General features: G+C 34.8%; 1 protein-coding gene across 3 annotated transcripts in view; it reads left to right on the top strand.

Annotated features, from left to right (window-relative positions):
• The window catches only part of LOC131166417 (isoamylase 1, chloroplastic), a 119,970-nt gene that overhangs the window by 55,566 nt on the left and 43,646 nt on the right, over positions 1 to 20,758 (top strand). For all 3 annotated transcript variants that reach the window (XM_058124947.1, XM_058124948.1, XM_058124946.1), the window contains exons 11-13: positions 11,409 to 11,495; positions 13,555 to 13,647; positions 13,920 to 14,078. In XM_058124947.1, coding sequence (XP_057980930.1) covers positions 11,409 to 11,495; positions 13,555 to 13,647; positions 13,920 to 14,078 — 339 coding nt within the window. The remainder of the gene's footprint in view (positions 1 to 11,408; positions 11,496 to 13,554; positions 13,648 to 13,919; positions 14,079 to 20,758) is intronic.

Here is a 20,758-nt window from a genome sequence, read left to right on the forward strand (position 1 = left end):
TCTCACGCTGCTCCTCATTTTCATCTTTCACCACATGCATGTTTAAAGCTCTCCTAGTTACTAATGCCTCACCATGGACAGCATACTCAACATCACTAGAATCTTCTAGTGAAGGCATGGACTCATGATCGCTCTCTTCATCATCAGTCTCAATAGTACCATCATCTCTCATAATCATTGCTCTTTTGTTTGGGCATTGTGATGCAATATGGCCAGTCCCCAAACATCTAAAACACTTGGTATTTCTGTACCTATTAGATTGAAAAGAAGTTATACCTTTTTCATCGCTGCCCACTTTGTCTTTGCCTTTCTCCTTCTCTTCCTTGGATTTGGAAACAACCATTTCTTCTTTTGATTTCCCCCAATTCGGTTTCCATGTGGAATGGGAAGCCGAAGTTGTTGTAGCATGCTTGTTTCCACCCTTGTGTTTGAGTTGTCTCTCTACTTTCATTGCCATATGCACCATGTCCATATGTACCATGTCCTCTAACTCCACATAGTGCTGCAGCTCCACTATGTTAGCAATTTCCCGGTTCAACCCACATATAAATCGTGCCATCGTAGCTTCTCTATCTTCCTCAATATTTGCCCGAATCATAGCTATCTCCATCTCCTTGTGGTAGTCCTCCACACTTTTGGTACCTTGGGTAAGGCTTTGAAGACGCTGGTGTAAGTCTCGGTAATAGTGGTTTGGTACAAATCGCTTCCTCATCACCACCTTCATTTCAGCCCATGTCTTAATAGGTCTTTCGATGTTTCTACGCCTACTAAGAAGAATTTGATCCCACCATACCAGTGCGTAGTCAGTGAACTCCACAGCTGCCAATTTCACCTTCTTTTCTTCAGAGTAGTTATGACACTCAAAAATGAGCTCAACCTTCCTCTCCCATTCAAGGTATACATCGGGGTTTTTTTTCCCTTGAAAAGGAGGAATCTTTATTTTGATGCTTCCGATGTTTCTATCGATGTTATCTCGACCCCTTGGCTCCCATCGAGGTTGTCGCTCTTGCCTAGCACCTCGATAAGCAAATCTGCCCATACCGTCATGTTCATCATCACTTGCTTCATTGCTACCTATATCATGTTCAAATTCAGCAATCGGAGGAGTATGTGGCCTTCGCCGCCTTTCATTGGATTGCCCTCTTCTCAGTCCATCAATTGCAGCGTCTTGTCTATCCAATCTATCTCTGAACTCCCCAAAAACCGTATTGAGTCTTTCAAACTGCTGTTGAATGGCTTGCAAGGTGAAGAATGAGTCTTGTGGAGGGTTCTCATTCTCGCTACCTTTGCTGGAAGTTTCAGCGCCAACCACCTTTCTACTCATAATTTCAAACCTGCAAAAAGGATATTAGAGAGAAAAAAAAAATTTCCTCACTCACTCCCTTACGTGTTTACCCTCCAAACAATGACACTCAACGCTCGTGTTTTTGACATAAATATATATATTTTTTTGGCTTTTTCCCTCTGATACGCTCACACACTCGTGCCTCTTACCACTCAGGATTTCTCTTTTAGTTCTTTAATGAACTAATCCCAAACAAATCAAACGCAACTAAATCAATGAAAACAACTAAATCAAGACACGAAACAACGAAGGAAAGACAAAAAGAAGTCAAGAAAAACAATAATGACGTGAACGAAATAAAAAGAAATTCAATGGAACAAAATAACCAACTCAACCAAGGATATATTCAAACACAAATCAGAATAACAAGTTGCTGCCTCATCTTTTTTTTTCTTTTTTTTTTTTATGAATGCAAAATACTGCCTTTTCTCTTTTTTTTTTTTTTGAATGTACAAAATGGTTTTTTTTTTTTAATGTGCTCTAATCGGCCTTGCTGTATTTCTGGCAATTTCCAGTCACAAAAGATTCAATCTTGATGATGGACGATATTAAAGAAGAGATGGAAAATTTCGAAAACAAGAAAACAAGATAGGTAGATCGGATGATAGAAGAATATGAAATAAGGATAAATGATTATAAGACAAAAGAATTTTCGAAAGCAATCAAGAAAAATAAGATAGATAGAACCTGATTTGAGCCAAAGCTCTGATACCAAATGATACGGAACCCCAAGAATAAACGTCCGGAGACCCCAAATCAGATTTATCAAAACCCCAAACCCAAAATAAGATTCGACATGGTATAGGATCCTTGACCTATTGCTTGACGTGAAGCACAAACCAAGAATATCAAATTAATGGATGAACGCCACAAAGGTAGCACCTTTGATAAGTTCGGTGAAAGTTCAATGAAGAACTTGAAGAGAAATAAACCTCACTTGAATTGTATTCAGCCAAAAAATAATCATCATTTAATACAATAGAGAGTTGACTACTTATAGAAAATAAAAGAAACCCATGACATCAGTTCGGCCAATAGAAATAAGCTATGACATCAATCTGGCCAATAAAATAATCCCACATAACCTTAAGCATGCCATGTCATTTAATGAAACATGTGCAAGTCACATGCCATGTGTCATGTCATTTAATGAAACATGTGCGAGTCACATGTCATGCTTAATCCATAAAAAATCCCCAAACAGCCCTTATTGACTTAACGTTGCTGCTTCACACGCCGTTAGACAATTTAGCATCTTAGGCTCTTCAAGAAAGTCTTTTTCTTTAGTGTCCATGGCCCTCATTGACTCTTGCTCAAACAACTTCTTGATTACTCCTTGCATAGCCTCCTTGACCTTCTTGGCTCTAGCTCTTGTGATGGGTCCGCTTGGCACGTGCAGATCATCATGTGCAGTCGGAGCTTGTGGGTTCATATCACTACCCCATTCATTTCCTCCTCTTCAAAAGGTGTCTATGACCAACACATCTGGCCTCCAAATATGAGATTACACTCTAACTCGTCAATCATCAGTCTACAATAGTCTTCATAATACAAGTTATGAAAGAAATTAGTAAACACAGGTGATTTGGGTAGGGTCATTAATAGCTCTCTAACCCCTTAAGCTAGCTCCCTAATCAAATTCTTATACATTTTCCCATTAGCTAGGCTTCAAAAGAAAGAGGAGTTACAATCAACATCTTTGACCTATTTAACTTTTTCAACTCAATTTTGGAGAAATCTTCCTTTCCTCCTTGCTTATGAGAGATTAATCTCCTCCTCCTTATCCAAGGAGGCCAGCTGATCGAAAAGGCTAGACTTTTTAATTCTAACATTGCCAAACACCTCCTTATTCCAAACTTTCAATTTCTTCTTTGGACACTTTAATTTCCTCGTGAATCTATACCCTTCCCGACCCCTCCTCATATCCTCTCCCCATAAATTCCTTACTAAAGGATTAAAAGTCATGCGATTCAACCACATTCTCAAACCAAAAAGGGGTAGAACCCCAAGACATCCTACTCGGTTCCAACAAAATAGGAAAATGATCAGAAGTAGTTACCATAACAACATTTTAGGATAAAATTTATCTTCCCACTCAATATAGAATAAAAGTCTTCTAGTTTGCTAGCCACCTCCCTATGCCCCACCTAGGGGCCATTTTATTGTGTTAAATGCTGCCACGAATCACCTAGTATTATACATAGAAAACATGATAGAGCCCCTCAAAATTGCTCCTAAGAATTTGGTCTAGAAGGGTCGTAACAGAGGATACCCACAGCTAGCATCTCCCTCTCACAGTCTCATTTCAATTAACTGGAAAAAGGAAGAAAACCCCTTTAAGTTATCCAATCTAGAAATAGACTGAGAATCCCATGTGACAAGGATATCCCTTGAGGCACCTCGAGAGGTAGAAAGTTGCAATCCCTACAACAGCCGCCCCAAATACTCCTGACAACTCCCGTATCGATCAATTCCAATTTAGATTCCTGAATAAGAAAGATATGATGGGAGTATCTATCCAAGACTTCCTTAATCAAGCTCCTCTTCCCTACCAACTAATGATCTTCATAGCTTGACACACTTACCACCCTTACCAATCCATAAATAGTCGACGTAGAGAAACTTTAAAGCTCATTTTGAACTTTTTTCTTCTTCCTGTCATAAGTTCTAGGGCTCAGACCCACCCTCACCATTTGGTGCATGTTCTAATAATTTCAGTCCTAGGTCCCCAAGGAATTTTTGCGGGTCTATATAGTTTCTCTCACCTCCCTCAAAGCTAAATCCACATCCCTCCCGCCATAAAGAATCATTTCTATGGCATAGAGTTTTAGAAGAATGAAAGGATGTAGAAGGAAGGGAAAAAATACCTTTACTAATTCTAGAGGAATGAGGAACCTCCATAGATGAATCTATCTTTGTAGAACTATCCCACCTCTGCAAGACCAAAAGAAGGATCAATTGAATAGTCCACTGGTAGAAAATGAGGCTCAAGGTCAAAACACCTAGGCTTCTCAACATTTAAGACTTTGGTCAATAATTTGATTAATAAAATTTACCTGCTGGGGTGAACTCAGAGTCCAAATGATGACAATCTATCTCCACCTGTTGTGAGATCTTAGTTGGATTTTCACTAACTGGAACGCTCCTGGTCAACATCTCCACTTTATCTTCAAACTGCTGAAGCACTCTATCTTCTGCAAATTCAAAGTCAGCTCTCAGCTGGTCGCCTAGTAATTCCTTCTCTAATTCATAAATATTGGCCAAATCTTCCTCCAGTTTGAAAGACAAATAGTCTTCTAAACCCTCTTTTGATAAAGCATTCTGCCTTTCCCTTAAAACAGAGATCAAAGGATAAAATTGATTGTTTGATTCAATAGCCTCCCTGCTAATCACGACAGTATATTTTTGTATACATTTGTCCTTTATACCACCTCTAGCCAAATTGACTTCTGAATTCTCCCCAGCCATAGCGGCCATCCTTACGTGATTTGGTAGGCCCACCTCCCCCTCTTTGGCGCTGTGTTGCATCCTCTCTAATCTTGGGCTTAAATCTCCAGCCCCTTCTAATTTTGCATTCCTCCTCTTTTCGGGTTTCTTCAGCCCATGCACAATGGGCCTTCGAACTACTTGCCCACCAACTCCCAAACCTTTTATTCCCTCAGAAAATCTAAAATTTAAAAGCCTGCCTCCTCCACCTTCATAACACAAAGATCTGAAATGCTTTTTAGGAAAGAATTCCCCCTAATACTTGTGATTGCAGAAGACTGCCTTCTATGTTTGTTCTAGCCTTGTTTCCGAAGCTTCTCTAGTCATGTTGGTGAAGGAGACGCTCAACCAGAGCCTTTGAAACATACTTTTCCTCTTACCACACCCTGCTGATCTTTGGATGTTTGAAACTGCACTTGGAACCTCGCCACTTGCTGTTTTGGGATTTGGAAGAATTGTCCTTGTCTGATGCCAACTTTAACATGGCAGCGAGGAAAGCTCACCACCCCTTGGTCTGAACTCCCTTAGGGATGCACATGCCCTGATTGCTCCTTCCATAAGCCTTATACTAATGCACAAATATACCTCTGCCGTTTGCTTGAATCTTCAAGCTGATTGTGCTTACTTTTTTTCTGAAATGTAAGCCTCCTTGAACCCTATCAAGCCCTTCGTTGCCTTCACACAACACCACTACTAGCCTCAGAGCCCACATGACCTCGTTCTTAAGCCCAATGAAGGACATATGCCCACCTACAAATTTCAAGATGCAGAAGGTCACAAGGTGTAGACAGTTTATGTTAGTCACCTTCCTCTTGATTTTGATGGGCAAATGCCCTCCAATTGATGCTTTGAGTTACCTAGGATTGCAAAAATATCAAGAAGGTACTTCAAGGAAACTAGTCAAATAGGGTTTAGTGGAAGACGATTTAGGAAGTCAACAAGAGTAACCATTCTCATGCTCTTATAGGAAGGGCACTCCAGCTGAAGAGCATCGTGTCCTTAACTTTTATCCTCATTGTTTTTGTATGCTGTGGGCATACTTGCTTATTTTGCAGCATTTAGTTATTGTCTTTCTAACAAATATTCCCAGAGGGCAACTATTAATAAGAATGGAGAAGGTTGGGTTGTTTCACTTTATGGTGCCCAACATGAGTGGGCACTATAAAGAATAAGGTAATTTTTAACCACCACACAAGAAATGTGGTAAACAAGACTGGAACCGACAACCTCCTCACAACGATAGCTTTGATACCATGTTAGATTACCATTTTGCCTAAATGCTTAAGCTTTTAGTTGTGGGCCAATATCAAGCTTTGACATGTATATAATGTAATTGTTAGATTACCACTTTACCTAAAAGCTTAAGCTATTAGGTTATGGGCCAACATTGTATTTCAAGCTTTAACACTCCGCTTCATGTGCAGCCTAATAGCACATGGAGAGATAAACATTCGGCAAAAAACACCCATCCTAGGGAATACTCTAATTTTTTAGATACCACTCAAAAGAAATGGTCCATGATCGCTTAAATTGGTGGAAAATGATTCATATAGCCGACCCCACCTAGGGCTTGGTTTTGTTGTTGTTGTTGTACTCAATAAACACGGGCAATGAGACTATAACCCAAGAACCCCTGGTGACCAGCTCTAATAGCATGTTAGATTACCACTTTAGCTAAATGCTTAAGCTCTTAGGTTGTGGGCCAACAATATATAATATATATATCAAGCTTTAATAGTAATAATATATATAGACTATTTGTAGAAGCTTTTAAACTTTTAACTCTTCTACAAATTTGTAATATTCTCCAAAACTTGTGCTACTATGAAAAATGTACATGATTATTGCTATCATACTCTTACTAAGTTACACTTGTAACCATTAAGACAACTGAATTAAAAATCATGGGTCAAATTTGGTTGTAAATGAATGGTCTTATGTTCTCTCATTTGAAATGGTGAAGTGCAACAATTAAAGCAAAATGGCATGGCCTCATCAAGTGTGTCACTATAATCACTAGAAATACATGACATAAAAAGAGAGAGAATGCCTGCAATTCACTTGGTTCAAATCAATTGGGAATGGGAGTGAGGCAATTAATGTAAGAGTATTCTGGACTATAACCTCAAATAGCCCGAATGCATGAACGAAGTTGGACAAGCAACCAAAGGTTGGTTAAGCCAGGCTTAGACAAACAAGCTCCTCCTATCTTAGGTTAGTAACTACTCTAAGAAAACAAACCAACCTCAAAATCTTGAATTGCCTAGAAAAAAATTCACATGCATTTGAGGGGGGAGATACAACTAGTACATCATAGTAATGGATGCTTTATATGTCCTAGTAATGTTACTATAATGGAGATTAAATCATTCCTATAGTGGTTCCATGCCTAGTAGAATTTCGCAAGTTTCATAGTCTTGGTAGTTTAGTCATTTCAGTGAAGAGAAAATAACCTCTTCTATTTTTTCTGGTCAATTCGTGCAACATTTGTACCCCATGTGATACAAGGCACATGCACATATCCGAACTTGCTAGGAATGGAATATATATTAAGCAATGAAATATTTCTTGCTATTCATTTCTAATTAATAATAATAAATTCTCTAATATAATGAACCTAATATTGCAAGTGTGTGTTGCAATGGTAATATTACACTCATAACGATAATATTACAAATATGTTGTCTTAATCACATAGTACAATGATAGTATGACACTCGTCAATATTACAAATTTTTGGTTACAATTGCCTATAGCTAATTATAATAACAAATAATAACTAGAAAAATTTTAGATAAAATTTGTAATTTTTTATTTTTAATTTTTTTTTGAAATTTTGATTACATTAAAAATTAAGTTAGTGCCTTGGGGCATTACATATTGTGGATACATATTTTGCTTACGTTATGAAATCAAAGCACACTTGGTTGTGTCTATTATAAAAGTGTATATGTGTATGTGAAGTGACTTGTTATATATAGCATTTGTTGAGCGAAGAATCACAAAGTCATTGGCAAAATGCTGGCAACGCTTAAAATGCTGGCAACGCTTCTACTCTCATCAGGAGGTTCCGTGCTCAAGACCCAGCGTCAAGCTATTTAGTGAAATAAAAACTTTTTTTTTTTTCTTTTTACTCCAATTGGAGCCTAGGTCAACATGCCAGGCTCACTAGGTCTGGCGAGTGAGGCCGAGTTGGCTCGTGTTTGTTTTCATTTTCGTTTTCATGATATAACCTAGACTGGAAAAGTGAACAGTTCGACCCAGTTGGACCAGCCAGATCTCTGTAGGTTTAGAAGTCATGAGAGGTACCTTGTTCTTTATATGAATGTGTTTTAAATGATGCAGTAAGATGTTGTCCATATTAACACTAATGTGGTGATGTAATTGCCTTATAGGGTTTTGTTTTACATGTGTTGATTCCTCAGGGTCTGTTTGGTATCATTTACGTTTTTTGTTTTCTATTTCCATTTCTCTTTAGTGAAGAAATAGATTATAAAAACATGTTTGTTTACATTGCCAGTTTTTTTATTTTTCTTGTTTGTTTTTAGCTGTTTTTGTAAAACCAAAAACTAGATTTTATGATTTTCAGTAGCTTTGGAATCCAAAAATACTTTAGTATCTAGAACTAACTTTCATTGATCAAATTATTCATTTCATACATAATTTTTGACTAAAATTAAAATAAAATGATCTTATAAATCTAAAATATAATTAAAATAAAAGTATCCACAATGTTTTTACCATTTTTCAATTGCCTTCTACAATTGGGTTGTTATTATAAAGTGAATTTTGAAATATTAAAATCAAATAAATGTACTAATAAATTTTATTTTTATTATAATATTTTAATTTTTATTATTTTGTTCTTTTATTATTCTAATAAATTTTTTATTGTTATTTGATTCAAGGAAAAAAATGAGCATTTGGTCAATCAAGTTTTTTATTTGTTTTACTTTAAAAAATATTAACCAAACAAGTTTCAAGTTTAGTTTTTTTTTTCTCTCTATTTCTGGTTTTAAATTTTAATTTCTCGTTTTCCAATTTTAGTTTCTATTTCTGGTTTTTAATTTTTGTTTCTAGTTTTTGTTTTTATAATTTTTGATAGTGATACCAAATGGTCTCTTAGCTTGTGAAATAAGAATGAGGAGTTTGGAGTTTTACAATTAGTAGCCTGTGAAAGCTGGCAGCAAACATTGTTGCTGACTATCTATATGTGCGTCCTCTCCCACCCACTTCCACCACAACCAAAAGAAAAAATTCAAGACTAATTATTGTTGGAAAAATGATTTGGTTTTTTGGTTCTTGGCCATATATGCATGAGAACATAGTTGAGTCTCCGCCTCGAGTATGATGCCCAGCCCTCTTATCTCACAGGGGAGCCAGGCCTTTAAGAGCGGGTTGCCCCTGAGGCATTTTAGTTGAACCTGGCAGCTTCTTGACTGCATCAGTTTTCTTTGTTTCCATACAAATAATTACGATCTTGTTGGCCTAATAAGGCTTAATCTCGTTTTGATGATAACAAATCAATGTTACTTAACATGTCTATTTAAGTTTGAGTTTCAGGACTGAAGTGTTTTTGTGAAATCAAGTGAGTGTACTTGAAGAACTTAAATGATATGTACACTTAAAGTCATGAATCATAGAGGATATAAAGCTTCAAGTCATGTGGGACATGAAGTTCATTGAAGCAGTGCATAAAGCTCAGAAGAATCTTGGAAGCTTCACAACATGAAGACTTAGGAACCTAGATAGAATTATCGCATGAAAGTCTCATGTAAGTACTTCAAATTTCAATATTGAATGATTGGAGCTCCTAGATATATCATGGACTTAGAGACCTGTTTTAAACATGGAAAATATTTTATTAAAGTCTAAATTAAGTTTTCCAAAGTATGAATTTAAGTTTGGAACCGATACATTGAAAAACAAGTATTGCTGAAAGGACAGGTGATTGATGATATTTTATCAGGCAACTGAGGTGCTACTGACTTCGAAAATATGCAAACAAAATAGGCACAGGCGACTGACCTATTGGGACCAGTCGACTGACCCCATTCTGACTTTCAGAATGTGCTATTTTTAAAAGAGCACAGGCGACTAACCCTTCGAGTCCAGTCAACTGATGCGTATGTTTAAACGTTTAACAGCACTGATATTGTTTCCAAAACTTGCATGATTGGTCTCCAAATTGAGAGAAAAATTTGAGGAGAACTTTTTGAAACCCTAGTGCACTATTTAAACTTCATATTCTCGCACATTAGGGCACAAGAAGAGAGAACGACACGCTTATATTATATAAAACCTTTTGGTTGTACTTTTCTGAGGAGGCTGCTGTGTTCTTGCTGAAAACTCACATTAATCTGATTTGATCTTTCAAAACTCACACTCTTAAATCAGATTTCTGGTGATATACTTTCGAGCTTCAACTTCTATATTGATTTTATTTGAAGTACTGTGATTCTAACGTGTACTAATCTGCTCGATTGAGGAGTATTTTTTTGTACAAGCCGTTGTGCTTTCTTTGTATTGTTTTTGACGATTCAGGGACTTTGAATCGTTGGCTAACGAGAGGGTTGTTCTCGTTAGAGAGGCGAACTCCATCTTGAATGGAGAGAGACTTTGCTTCACCTGGTAACAAAGTTGGCAAGGAAATCCTCACAGCGGGTTGCTTGAGGCAAGGACGTAGGCTGCGGCCGAGCCTTGTAAAAATCCAGTGTTCAGCTCTTCTTTCCTTACTCTTTTAATTTCTGCAAGATATAACCTGCGTGCATGATTTTATTTTCATTAAAAACTTACTGAATATTGAAACTTGCTGAGTATTGAATCTTGCTGAATATTGAATATTGCTGAATATTGAATCTTTCTGAATATCGAATCTTGCTAAATATTGAAACTTGCTAAATATTGGAAATTAGCTGAATATTGATTTTGGTTGTGATTGAATTTATATTGGTTTTGATTTGGTTGTTGGATTGAAAATTCAAACAAGTATAAAGTTCTGAAGTCTTGTGTGAATAAGCTGAGGTTAAAAGGTTTTCTTAATTAAAGCATATATGCAAAGATAAGCATACTTCACTGCTGAAATTGTCTTTTGAAAATATCATTAAGTATTGCAGTAAATTGAAATCTGGTAAATTGTTCAGCTGAGTAAATTGAAACTTGATCTTGTAATATAATTGTAGATTTCATATACATACTCGTGCTCATATCTAGGACTCCTGATTGGTATAGTACGGTCACTGCATAGATGCATTGTTTGTGTAATTGTTAAAGGTTAAAATAATCAAGGGTTAAAGTAAATACGAATTCCGCAAATAAATTTTAAATAACACAATTCACCCCCCTCTTGGGAATACATCCTAATTTCAGATCTCTTGATCTGTTTTCAGTTGCTTATCTTGTTATTTATTTTTTGGTTTCAATAATTATTTAATTACAAATAGAATGTATAATGCACAGTAGATTTCATTTATTATTTCATTTACTGTGTACTGCGTTGCCAGTTATCAACAACTCTACAGAATCTATCACTTTCAATAAAACACTGTCTAATTTATCTCTCACCTCTTTCAAATAGCTTATTGCTGAGGCTTGGGATGCTGGTGGTCTTTACCAAGTTGGCATGTTTCCTCATTGGGGTGTTTGGTCCGAATGGAATGGAAAGGTTAGTTCTTATTTTTCACTATTCAATAGTTCTGCATTATGAATGGGAAGTTGGTAACCTAGTGATACAATCCAACACAAAATATATATAGATGAATAATAAATAAATAAATAATGACACCACATTTACCATCTTTTTTTGTTGCAGTGACAATCAATTATTTCTAAATCTTGGGTGCTCAAATTCTAAATCTTCAACTTTCAATCCCATCCTCCCAAATTTTTATTTATTTTCATGTTCTTTGGGGAAATCTACAAAGAGCTGCTCTTTCTGAAAGTGCTTTGGAGATGTCTAAGTGACTCACTTGACTTTTTTTTTTCCTGCTAAGTACTCATTTATCTTATCTTGGTATTATGTTAAACTCTACCTTTTTCTTAAATGTGTGAACTAAATCTGTATGTTTTTTTTTCCCGGACATATTTGGATTACTTGAAGTCCTTACTAAAATTGTAATCTCTGAGGCTTTGTTCTCTGAAAAGCATATGTGAGGAGTAATGGAACAATGAATGGGTAAAATCAGTTTGAGCTATACTGGTCCTGATGGTCAAGGGATGGGGGGAAGGGAAAGAAGAAGAGCAAAGAGAACTAGATAACTTGAATATGATGGCAAGGGTTTGGAGAAGCGCTTTTTGGATAATTGTTTTGATATTTTTTTTGTTTTTGCTTCCAGTTTTGAGGATGCCTTGTCCTCTTTAGTATGTGATTTTTCTCTTTCTTAATAAAATTTCTCTTTTTTTATATTGAAAAAAAAGTGCTTCAAATACACGAGGGGTTAGGGGTCATAATAGTGCTTTGATTATATTGATTCAAAAGTCCTGATTTGATATCCACTTTGTGGTTCCTGAATAATCCTAGTTGTTTGGGAATGATTTTTTGAAATGCACCCAGCCTTGTTAAAATTTAAATCTTCCAAAATAAAGTATTGCACTAAAACAAGTCGATGAAAAGGATTAAATGCAGGTGATGTGTCCTAAACCAAGTTCTATATTCAGTCAAATGGCAGGGACAAAAAGAAAAGAATAAAAACTTACCCTATTCCAGATGTCGAGAATTAAAACCTCTCTGTTCACCTCCCTCTTCAGCCTTCTTGCTGCTTGTTTTTGTTTGAGAACCCCTAACAATTTTCCATGCTGCGATTCCAAGTGGTTTTTTTTTTTTTCAATAATAAAATAAGATGTGTTAGAAATAGATCAGAGAATTTACAACCTAGATGAGGCCAGGAAGTCCTCCAACAATTAAAAATTTAAAATAAAAGAGGGAGAAACAAATAAAAAAGAGATGGAGTAGAGAAGAAGAGGAGAAGAAGAGAAAGAGAGGAAAAATTAGGCGGCAGTTTCCTTGAGCCTATGTGCAACTGTAGGTTTACCCCCTTATATATTAAAAGACTTGAGGATAAACATATCCCTCAACACAAAATCTATTTACTAAAATAAAATATTCTCTTATAATTTACCCCCCCCCACTCTACAACCTGGAGGCGTAATTAATTTTAATGCACATTATCTTATACACAAATTATATTACAACTTTTCCACCTCATATACAGCATGGATGTATTTAATTTGTGATATATTAGTCCCAAAACTTATGTTATAACGTCTATTAATCATTTCTAAAGTTTCATAAAAGAATTCCATGATTTGCTACCGATTTCCATTATTTTTTCAAATCGAAATCGAAATTGACATTGAAATTGAAGTTTCAGTCGAAATTTCCATACTTTTGGAGCTTCGAAATTTGAGTCGAAATCGAATTTTAGGACCTTGGGAGAGATAAGCAAACGATAAACAACACCCATTATGGGGAATAAGATAATTCTTAACAAACAATAAATGTGGGCAATAAAACTAGAACCTAGGGAACCATCTGAAAACCATTTTGCGGCCACTAAGGAAACCTTAACCCATTGATTTGGTACCAGATTCCTCTCAGTTAAGATGAAACCACCTTTCCCCATGTTCCCTAATTACAGAGAGAGAGAGAGAGAGAGAGAGAGAGAGAGAGATAGAGAACCATAAAGTTTCACTTATATTTGATATATATTCTTCTCAATTTTCAGTATCGCGACATAGTGCGGCAATTTATTAAAGGCACAGATGGATTTTCTGGTGCTTTTGCAGAATGTCTTTGTGGAAGTCCTAATTTGTACCAGGTACTTCTTTCCTTCCCTAGTTGTCCTGTCAATTCACATGACCTGATCATCAAGTTAATGTTTCATATTTAAGCCATCGTTTTCAGCTGTTACAATATTTTTCTTCCTGTTTTTTAGTTATTAAAACTTTTCAAGTAATCCCAATTTTCCCCTGTTGAAATCTAGCTCAATAGACTGTTTTCTTTCTACATTTATTCCTTGAACCTTTAATAATATATTTTTCGAATTTACTTTTGATGGAGTACCATTTCTTACCCAATATATGAATCTAGGAAGGAGGAAGGAAACCTTGGAACAGTATCAACTTTGTTTGTGCTCATGATGGTTTCACATTGGCTGATTTAGTGATGTACAACAAGAAGCACAACCTTGCCAATGGAGAAGACAACAACGATGGGGAAAATCATAATAATAGCTGGAACTGTGGGCAGGTAGATACTGAAACCAAACTGCTGTTACTGTAGCTCATTGAACCACTGTACCTCATTAAGAAGAATGTAGTGAGATTTGGGTTTCATTTGCTGCTTGGTTTTTATTGCTACAATATGAGTCATGAAAAGAGATTTATTTATGCAACACCGAGATAGTTCATGCTATCATGTCTCTGTTGCATGCACATTCATATGCAAGAGCTACTAAAATATGCTTGTGTTTTACTAGTTTCTCTTACCTTCCATACTCCATTGATATTGTCTCTTGAATTCTTTTTACCTCGTTGATTGATTGTGATACTAGATAAAAATCTAACAGAAACCCCAATTCCAGTTTGAATGTCGGAATAAAATTAGTGTATGAAGGCCTTTTATAGGCTTTAAAATACTTAGAGAACAAGTAAAATAATTTTTGGAATCTAAATAAACTTGCACACTATTTTCGTAAGTATTAATATCCTAAACTCTTTCCAGCAACAAAGAAAAATCCTAAATTTTAAACGATATGATCCCAATGAAAACAGTGTCTTTTTTAGAAAATAAAAGAAGATATATTAAGATAGGGAGAAGATACAAGCATTGGAGGATAAGGAATCCTCAAAGAAATAAAAACAAAAATTAAGACCACTCCAAAACAAAACTGCCCACCATCCAAACCACTATTACCCTCCACCCAAGACCCAGTCTAAGCTTAAACAAAACACTACCTAAGAACATTGATGGAAGATTGCAAATTAGCCAATTCCTGTCGCCCCTTCCGAGCCTTGATAATGCCTTAATCCAAACGAACTTTATTTCCTTCTAAGTCTGCTAGCCGCATGCCTCTTTAATCCAGCATATTTTGAATAAGAGATACAAAATCAGTATTTATCTCATTCTTCTCATTATTATCTTCTACCTCCTCTAAATCATCTTTCCTCGATCCAAGAATTCCCTCTAGATCATCCATTGGAGATGAAGAATGAGCCCCCATAAATTCAGAATCATCTGAACCATAAACAAGTTTTTCACGAACCTTATCTAAGAAAAGCCCTTCATCATAATCAAAATCACTATCCATATCATCCTCCTCATCTGATACATCTCCCCACTTCTTCATCGTTGAAGTTTCCCCACAACTTATCTATTTAAGACTGTTTTCAATCCATTTGTGTCTTCAATGCAAAAATTACCATCACTGTGCTTTTTGAGGAGCTAAACTGGCCTCCCATCTGCCCTGAAACCCAACTCGAACTCTGCCAATCTTATAATTCTTAAACTCCAGCTGGACTTGATTACAAGTTCCTAAAACTCGAGCTTGACTCATCTAAGCTTAGCTTGGTTATGAATAGAATTGGAAGTATAATGTAAAATATGTGAACTCAATAGAGTGAAGTTGAATCAAGCTATTGATTGAGTCCGAATCTAGTTAGTCTTGATTTGGCTTCACCCACTTACACGATTACACCCCTAATTTTCTTAGGAGGTCCTTCAATTTCTAGAATAACTTCCTTAACTATCTTTCAATGATTCCCTCCCCTTTTACGGGCTCAAGTCAAGGCCTTCCTCCAAATTCTCAATCCCTTCTTATTTCCCAATTCTCAATCAATATCACTTATTAATTCGATGGTACTTTAAATAGAATCATCCTTGTTCATCCAAGAATTAAACTTTTCCAGTTTAGCCATTAAGAAGGCCAAGTAAATCAGCGCTTTTTTTTTTTCCCTAGGAACTATTGTTTATACCTTCTCAAAGTTACTACCTGGTTGGGCTTGTTGCTGATTATTTTGGTTGTTATTGATCACTTTGGTCGTTTAGCACATGTTATTTCTATGTTAGAAGGTATGAGTTAGTGAGGGTATTGTGGTCATTGTTATGTACTTGATATAGATTACAAATAAAAGATGAGAGTTAATGTTACCTAGACTGTGGAACATTTTGGTTCTTGGAACGGGATCATGGTATGGCACATGCTAACATGGAACACTAGGGGTATACTTATAAAGATATTGTTAGTGGTTATTCAATCATTTAGCATTATTATTATTATTATTATTGTTATTGTTATTGTTATTTTGTAATCTTTGAACTTAATTTTCATAAATTCTAGGCTTTAAGATGGTAAGCTAGGGTAGTAAGTCCCGTTTTATGAGAGGAAGGGCAGTAAAGCCAGTGTGCTAGGCTGTTGCGGCTGAAAAATTTTGTGAAGGTCAAGTTTAATAATTCCTTATGTCAAGTGTCTCGAGTTCTAGTAGCCATCTAGGCTGTGGAACTGGAAAGACAATAATAAGTCAAGTGTCATGTTGGGATGATAAAGAACTTTCAAATTGGAAATTATGCGATCTAGATAAAAATACAATTTACAAAAAATGCAAAATTTTTGAATTTAAATCCATGATAGGACAAAAATTAAAAAAATTGATGTTAAATTTACAGGCAAATTTTATACAACCAATCTTCTATCCAAAAACTCCTTGAGATGATATGGCAGATTAGGATATAACAATCTTCATATAGGATGTGTACAAATTGGGATCAAACCTCTATCAAAATTAGGACTCAATAATTCCCTTTTAGTTTGTCTCAGAGATGATAGGATCTCAGATTACAAAGAATCAATTTTAGGGATGGTAGAAACTTCCCTCACTAACGGACGAGTTTATTTTAAATGTTATCTAGATTTTACAATTAGTCTAAGGGTCGATGATCTAAAATAAAAATGCTTAATCTTAGGTATTTAAACCCATAATTACAAATTTAAACATGGAGCAGCACCATACAAAATAATTTACAAGATTAGTCCTAATATCTGGAATTACCCCTCTTTTCAATCCTCTAGATGTACCCCCAGGACAAACAATTTGTTTTGAAGCAACAAGACGTACAAATTTGTTAATTCCCAAGATTTTAAAATGGAGTGAAATCAGTCTACCAAAAGAATGGACTAAACCAAAAGTTAGCAAGCCAAAAATTCAAACTATATCAAATAGAATTTTTGAAAGATTTATTATATATAGGGTCTCAGGTGATGAGTCAATTGAAGAATTTCAGACAGCCAAATAAAGCCTTCTTTCTAGACAAAGATCTTTTGTCCAGTATAGACAAAATGCCTATGAATTTGAAGAATCTAAGCCATCTAAATCAAAAATTAATATTCCAAAAAAAAACTCAAAAGGAATAAAGATAGAAGATCAAATTGCCCAACCAATTTATGAAGATAGATTAGAGATAGATCAGAACAAAGTAGTTTCCTCCCAACTCAATCTCAAATTGGCGTTGCTGAAATTAATGTCATTGACAAAACAAAGACATTCCAGATAGACAAAGCAAAATTAAACAAAGAATTCTTTTGCAGGAAAAACGAGAACCTAAGAATTTTTTTTTTTTGAAAAATTCTCAAAGAAAAATATTGATGAGTATAAGCAAATATGGATGAATGAAATGGAGAAACAAGAAAAGAATATATACTTGTTTGACTAGTTTTGCAATAGGAAAAAGGGATGTGATCCAATTGATAGAAAAGGAAGAGTTTACAAAGCAGCAACAAATACAAGTTGTAGATTATCATCCTACGAAAGGAAAGATTCAATTCCAACATAATGAGATTGAGGTAGAAGCCTTGACATTTGCCAAGGCCAAAAAAGGAAAATCCTCACCAACCTGCAACCCAAGGTCAAGGTGACACAAAAATTAAACAAAATAATTTTGCAAATGAATATCTTACAACTACAGGAGAGTAATTAGATAGAATAGAAGAAAATATTCATAAGATAGAAATAAAACCTCCCCAACCTACAAAATTGCGTACATATCCAATACTTAAGGCAAAAGAAACACAAAAATTCAGTTCAACAAATCTAAACAAATTAGGCAACTACAAATGGTGTGATCCAACTCACTTAAAAGCATGCTTTGATAGAGATGATGAAATTTTGAGGGAGATTAATGAAAAGCTCAAAGACGTTCCGTCCACATCAAGAGGAATCTAGGTTTAGACGACCAAATCAGCCAAAATAGCAACGTACCCTTAGATGATCCTGATCCAGAAATAGGACAGGATGATTCTGAAGACGAAATTGTAGACAATATCACTGAAATAGATGAAAACTTTAAGAATTTAACGGCCAATCCTATTGCTTATACAAACAGATTAAATGATAATATGGCCACTCCAATACCCCAAACTAAAACATTTTATCCTAAACCAAGTGCTCCAGACCTACAATATGAAGAAGCAATACCTTGCCAAGCCTATTCTGACAATGCTGTGTATAACTGGAACATTGATGGATTATCAGAATATCAAATTTAACATTATATAGGCAAATGTTTATAGTAGGTCAAATTTATGTGTTGAAACAAAAACATACAATCCCAGATGCTGTTAGGGCACTTGTTATGGGATTTGAAGGCTAACTATGTCATTGGTGGGAAAATATTCTTTCCAAAAAGCAACAAGAAGATATAATAAATGCCATGAAATTAGATTCAAATGGGAATCCTGTTTTTAATGACAGAGGACAAGCCCAATGTGATGGGATTGGAACTCTTTGCTTCACAATTGTTCATCATTTTATAGAAGGACTTTCTTTTAATGAGGAAAGGCAAGTTGAACTCCTACGAAATATTAGATGCAAATAATTGTCACACTTTAAATGGTACAAAGATACATTTCTAACAAGAATATTTATGAAAATAGATTGTAATGCAAAATATTGGAAAGACAAGTTCATAAATGGATTTCCAACTTATTTGCACAAAAAGTTAGGAAAAACATGGCAAAATATAAAGATTGTGATGCTTATCCACAAATTGATTTAGAAGAGTGGACTTATAGCGAAATAATCCATGTCATATTAGTGATATAAGATTAAAAAAGCAATTAAAGAAACAAAGATTAACAAAGGAATTAGGCAATTGGTGTGAACAATTTGGATTCGATAGAATACCAAGAAAAGTTAAAAGAAAATAAAAAAGACAGCAAATTAAGTCCTCAAAACCTAGGGTCTATATAAAATATAAGAATTATAATAGAATGGAAGAATGTGTTAAGAGTCCTAAACAACAAATGAAAGAAAAAGGAAAGAAAGCCACCAAAAACTATACTAACACAAAAAAAGGAAGATGTTATATTTGTGGAAGCAAGGATCATTATGCTAACAAATGCAAACTCAAGAAAAAAATAAATAACCTAGAAATTGAAGAAGAAACTAGAAATAAAATCTTTAATCTTTTAGACAATCTCCAAGAATCCTCCTCCTCTAACTCTCTCTTAGAAATATCAGAGAGAGACGTCTTGGCAATAAATTCAGATTCTTCTTATCAATCCTCTTAAGAGGAATCAGAATGCTGTGGCAAAGAATTATGTTTCTGCAAAGAACAAATTAATGTTCTTGACAAAGAAGATTATAAACTATTTCTTGAAATGGTAGACAATATTGAAATCGAATTCAAAAGGGAATCTATCTAAAGAAACTAAAACAATCAAGAGAACAAGAAGTAATTCTTGACAAACCTGAAAATTCAAACAAGGCTGAAAATCTTAATGACCAATTACTCTATCAAAGAATTCCAAGTTTTGAAGAAGAAGTTTTAGGAAAGTTTAAATCAAAACCAAGAAAAACTTCGATTCAAAATTTTCAAAAAGAAATAATTCAAATAAAAGGAGAAATTAAGATCCTTAAGCAAATAACCCAAGATTTACAAGAACAGATATAAAAAGCAAGAAAAGCACCAAAATCTCTCTAGATCAGATTCAAAAGAAAACTCAGAAAAATGAATCTGGTAACCCAAATTCTAACAATGAACAAAATTCTTTCATAAACCTAATGGATAAAATTACCATCCAAAAGTGTTTTTTTGAGATTGAAATTAGGATAAAATAAAATTTCTCGAAGAAATTTATAAGGGAAGGATTAATCCCAACTAAATATTTCCTAAAAAGAAAAATACAGAAACTTTGTATGGCACATATAAACAAAAACATCAAATAAATTACAAAGTTCCTTTGGCAAGAGTTTGCAATCAAGGAGTCTGTTTGAAGACAAGCTTCATTTTGGTAAAAACGATCACTCATCCGGTAATCCTTGGACTACCATTTCTTTACCTCCTTACCCCCTTTCAAATTACCAATGAAGGAATTTGAACAAATTATGCTAGCAAAGAAAAATTGTTTAAATTTTATCCTCAATGTTAAGTCTTTTAAAAGATAAATCTATATGCAATGAAAAACAAATAAATTCAATTATCCAAGAAAAAGACAACCAGTTCAATTGTCTAAAAGAAGATTTACAATATGAAAAGATAAAAAGAGGATTAGAAAATAAAGAAATTAAAGAGAAAATTGTAAGATTACAAGACCAAAAAATAAAGAAGTATGTTCAGATTTACCAAATGCTTTTTGGCAAATAAAAAAACACATAGTGGAATTACCATATGAAAAAGACTTTACTAACAAAAATATTCCTACCAAGGCCAGAACAATTCAAATGTCTCCAGAAATATTAGAATATTGCAAAAAAGAAATACAAGACTTTTTAAACAAGAATCTGATTAGAAAGTCAAAATCGTGTGGAGTTGTGCGGCATTCTATGTCCAAAAAGCATTTGAAATAGAAAGAGGTGCTCCAAGATTAGTAATAAACTATAAACCTTTAAATAAGGCTTTAAAATGGATTAGATATCCAATACCCAACAAATCTG

The sequence above is a fragment of the Malania oleifera genome, chromosome 10, assembly GCF_029873635.1.
Source record: "Malania oleifera isolate guangnan ecotype guangnan chromosome 10, ASM2987363v1, whole genome shotgun sequence".
Lineage (NCBI taxonomy): Eukaryota > Viridiplantae > Streptophyta > Magnoliopsida > Santalales > Ximeniaceae > Malania > Malania oleifera.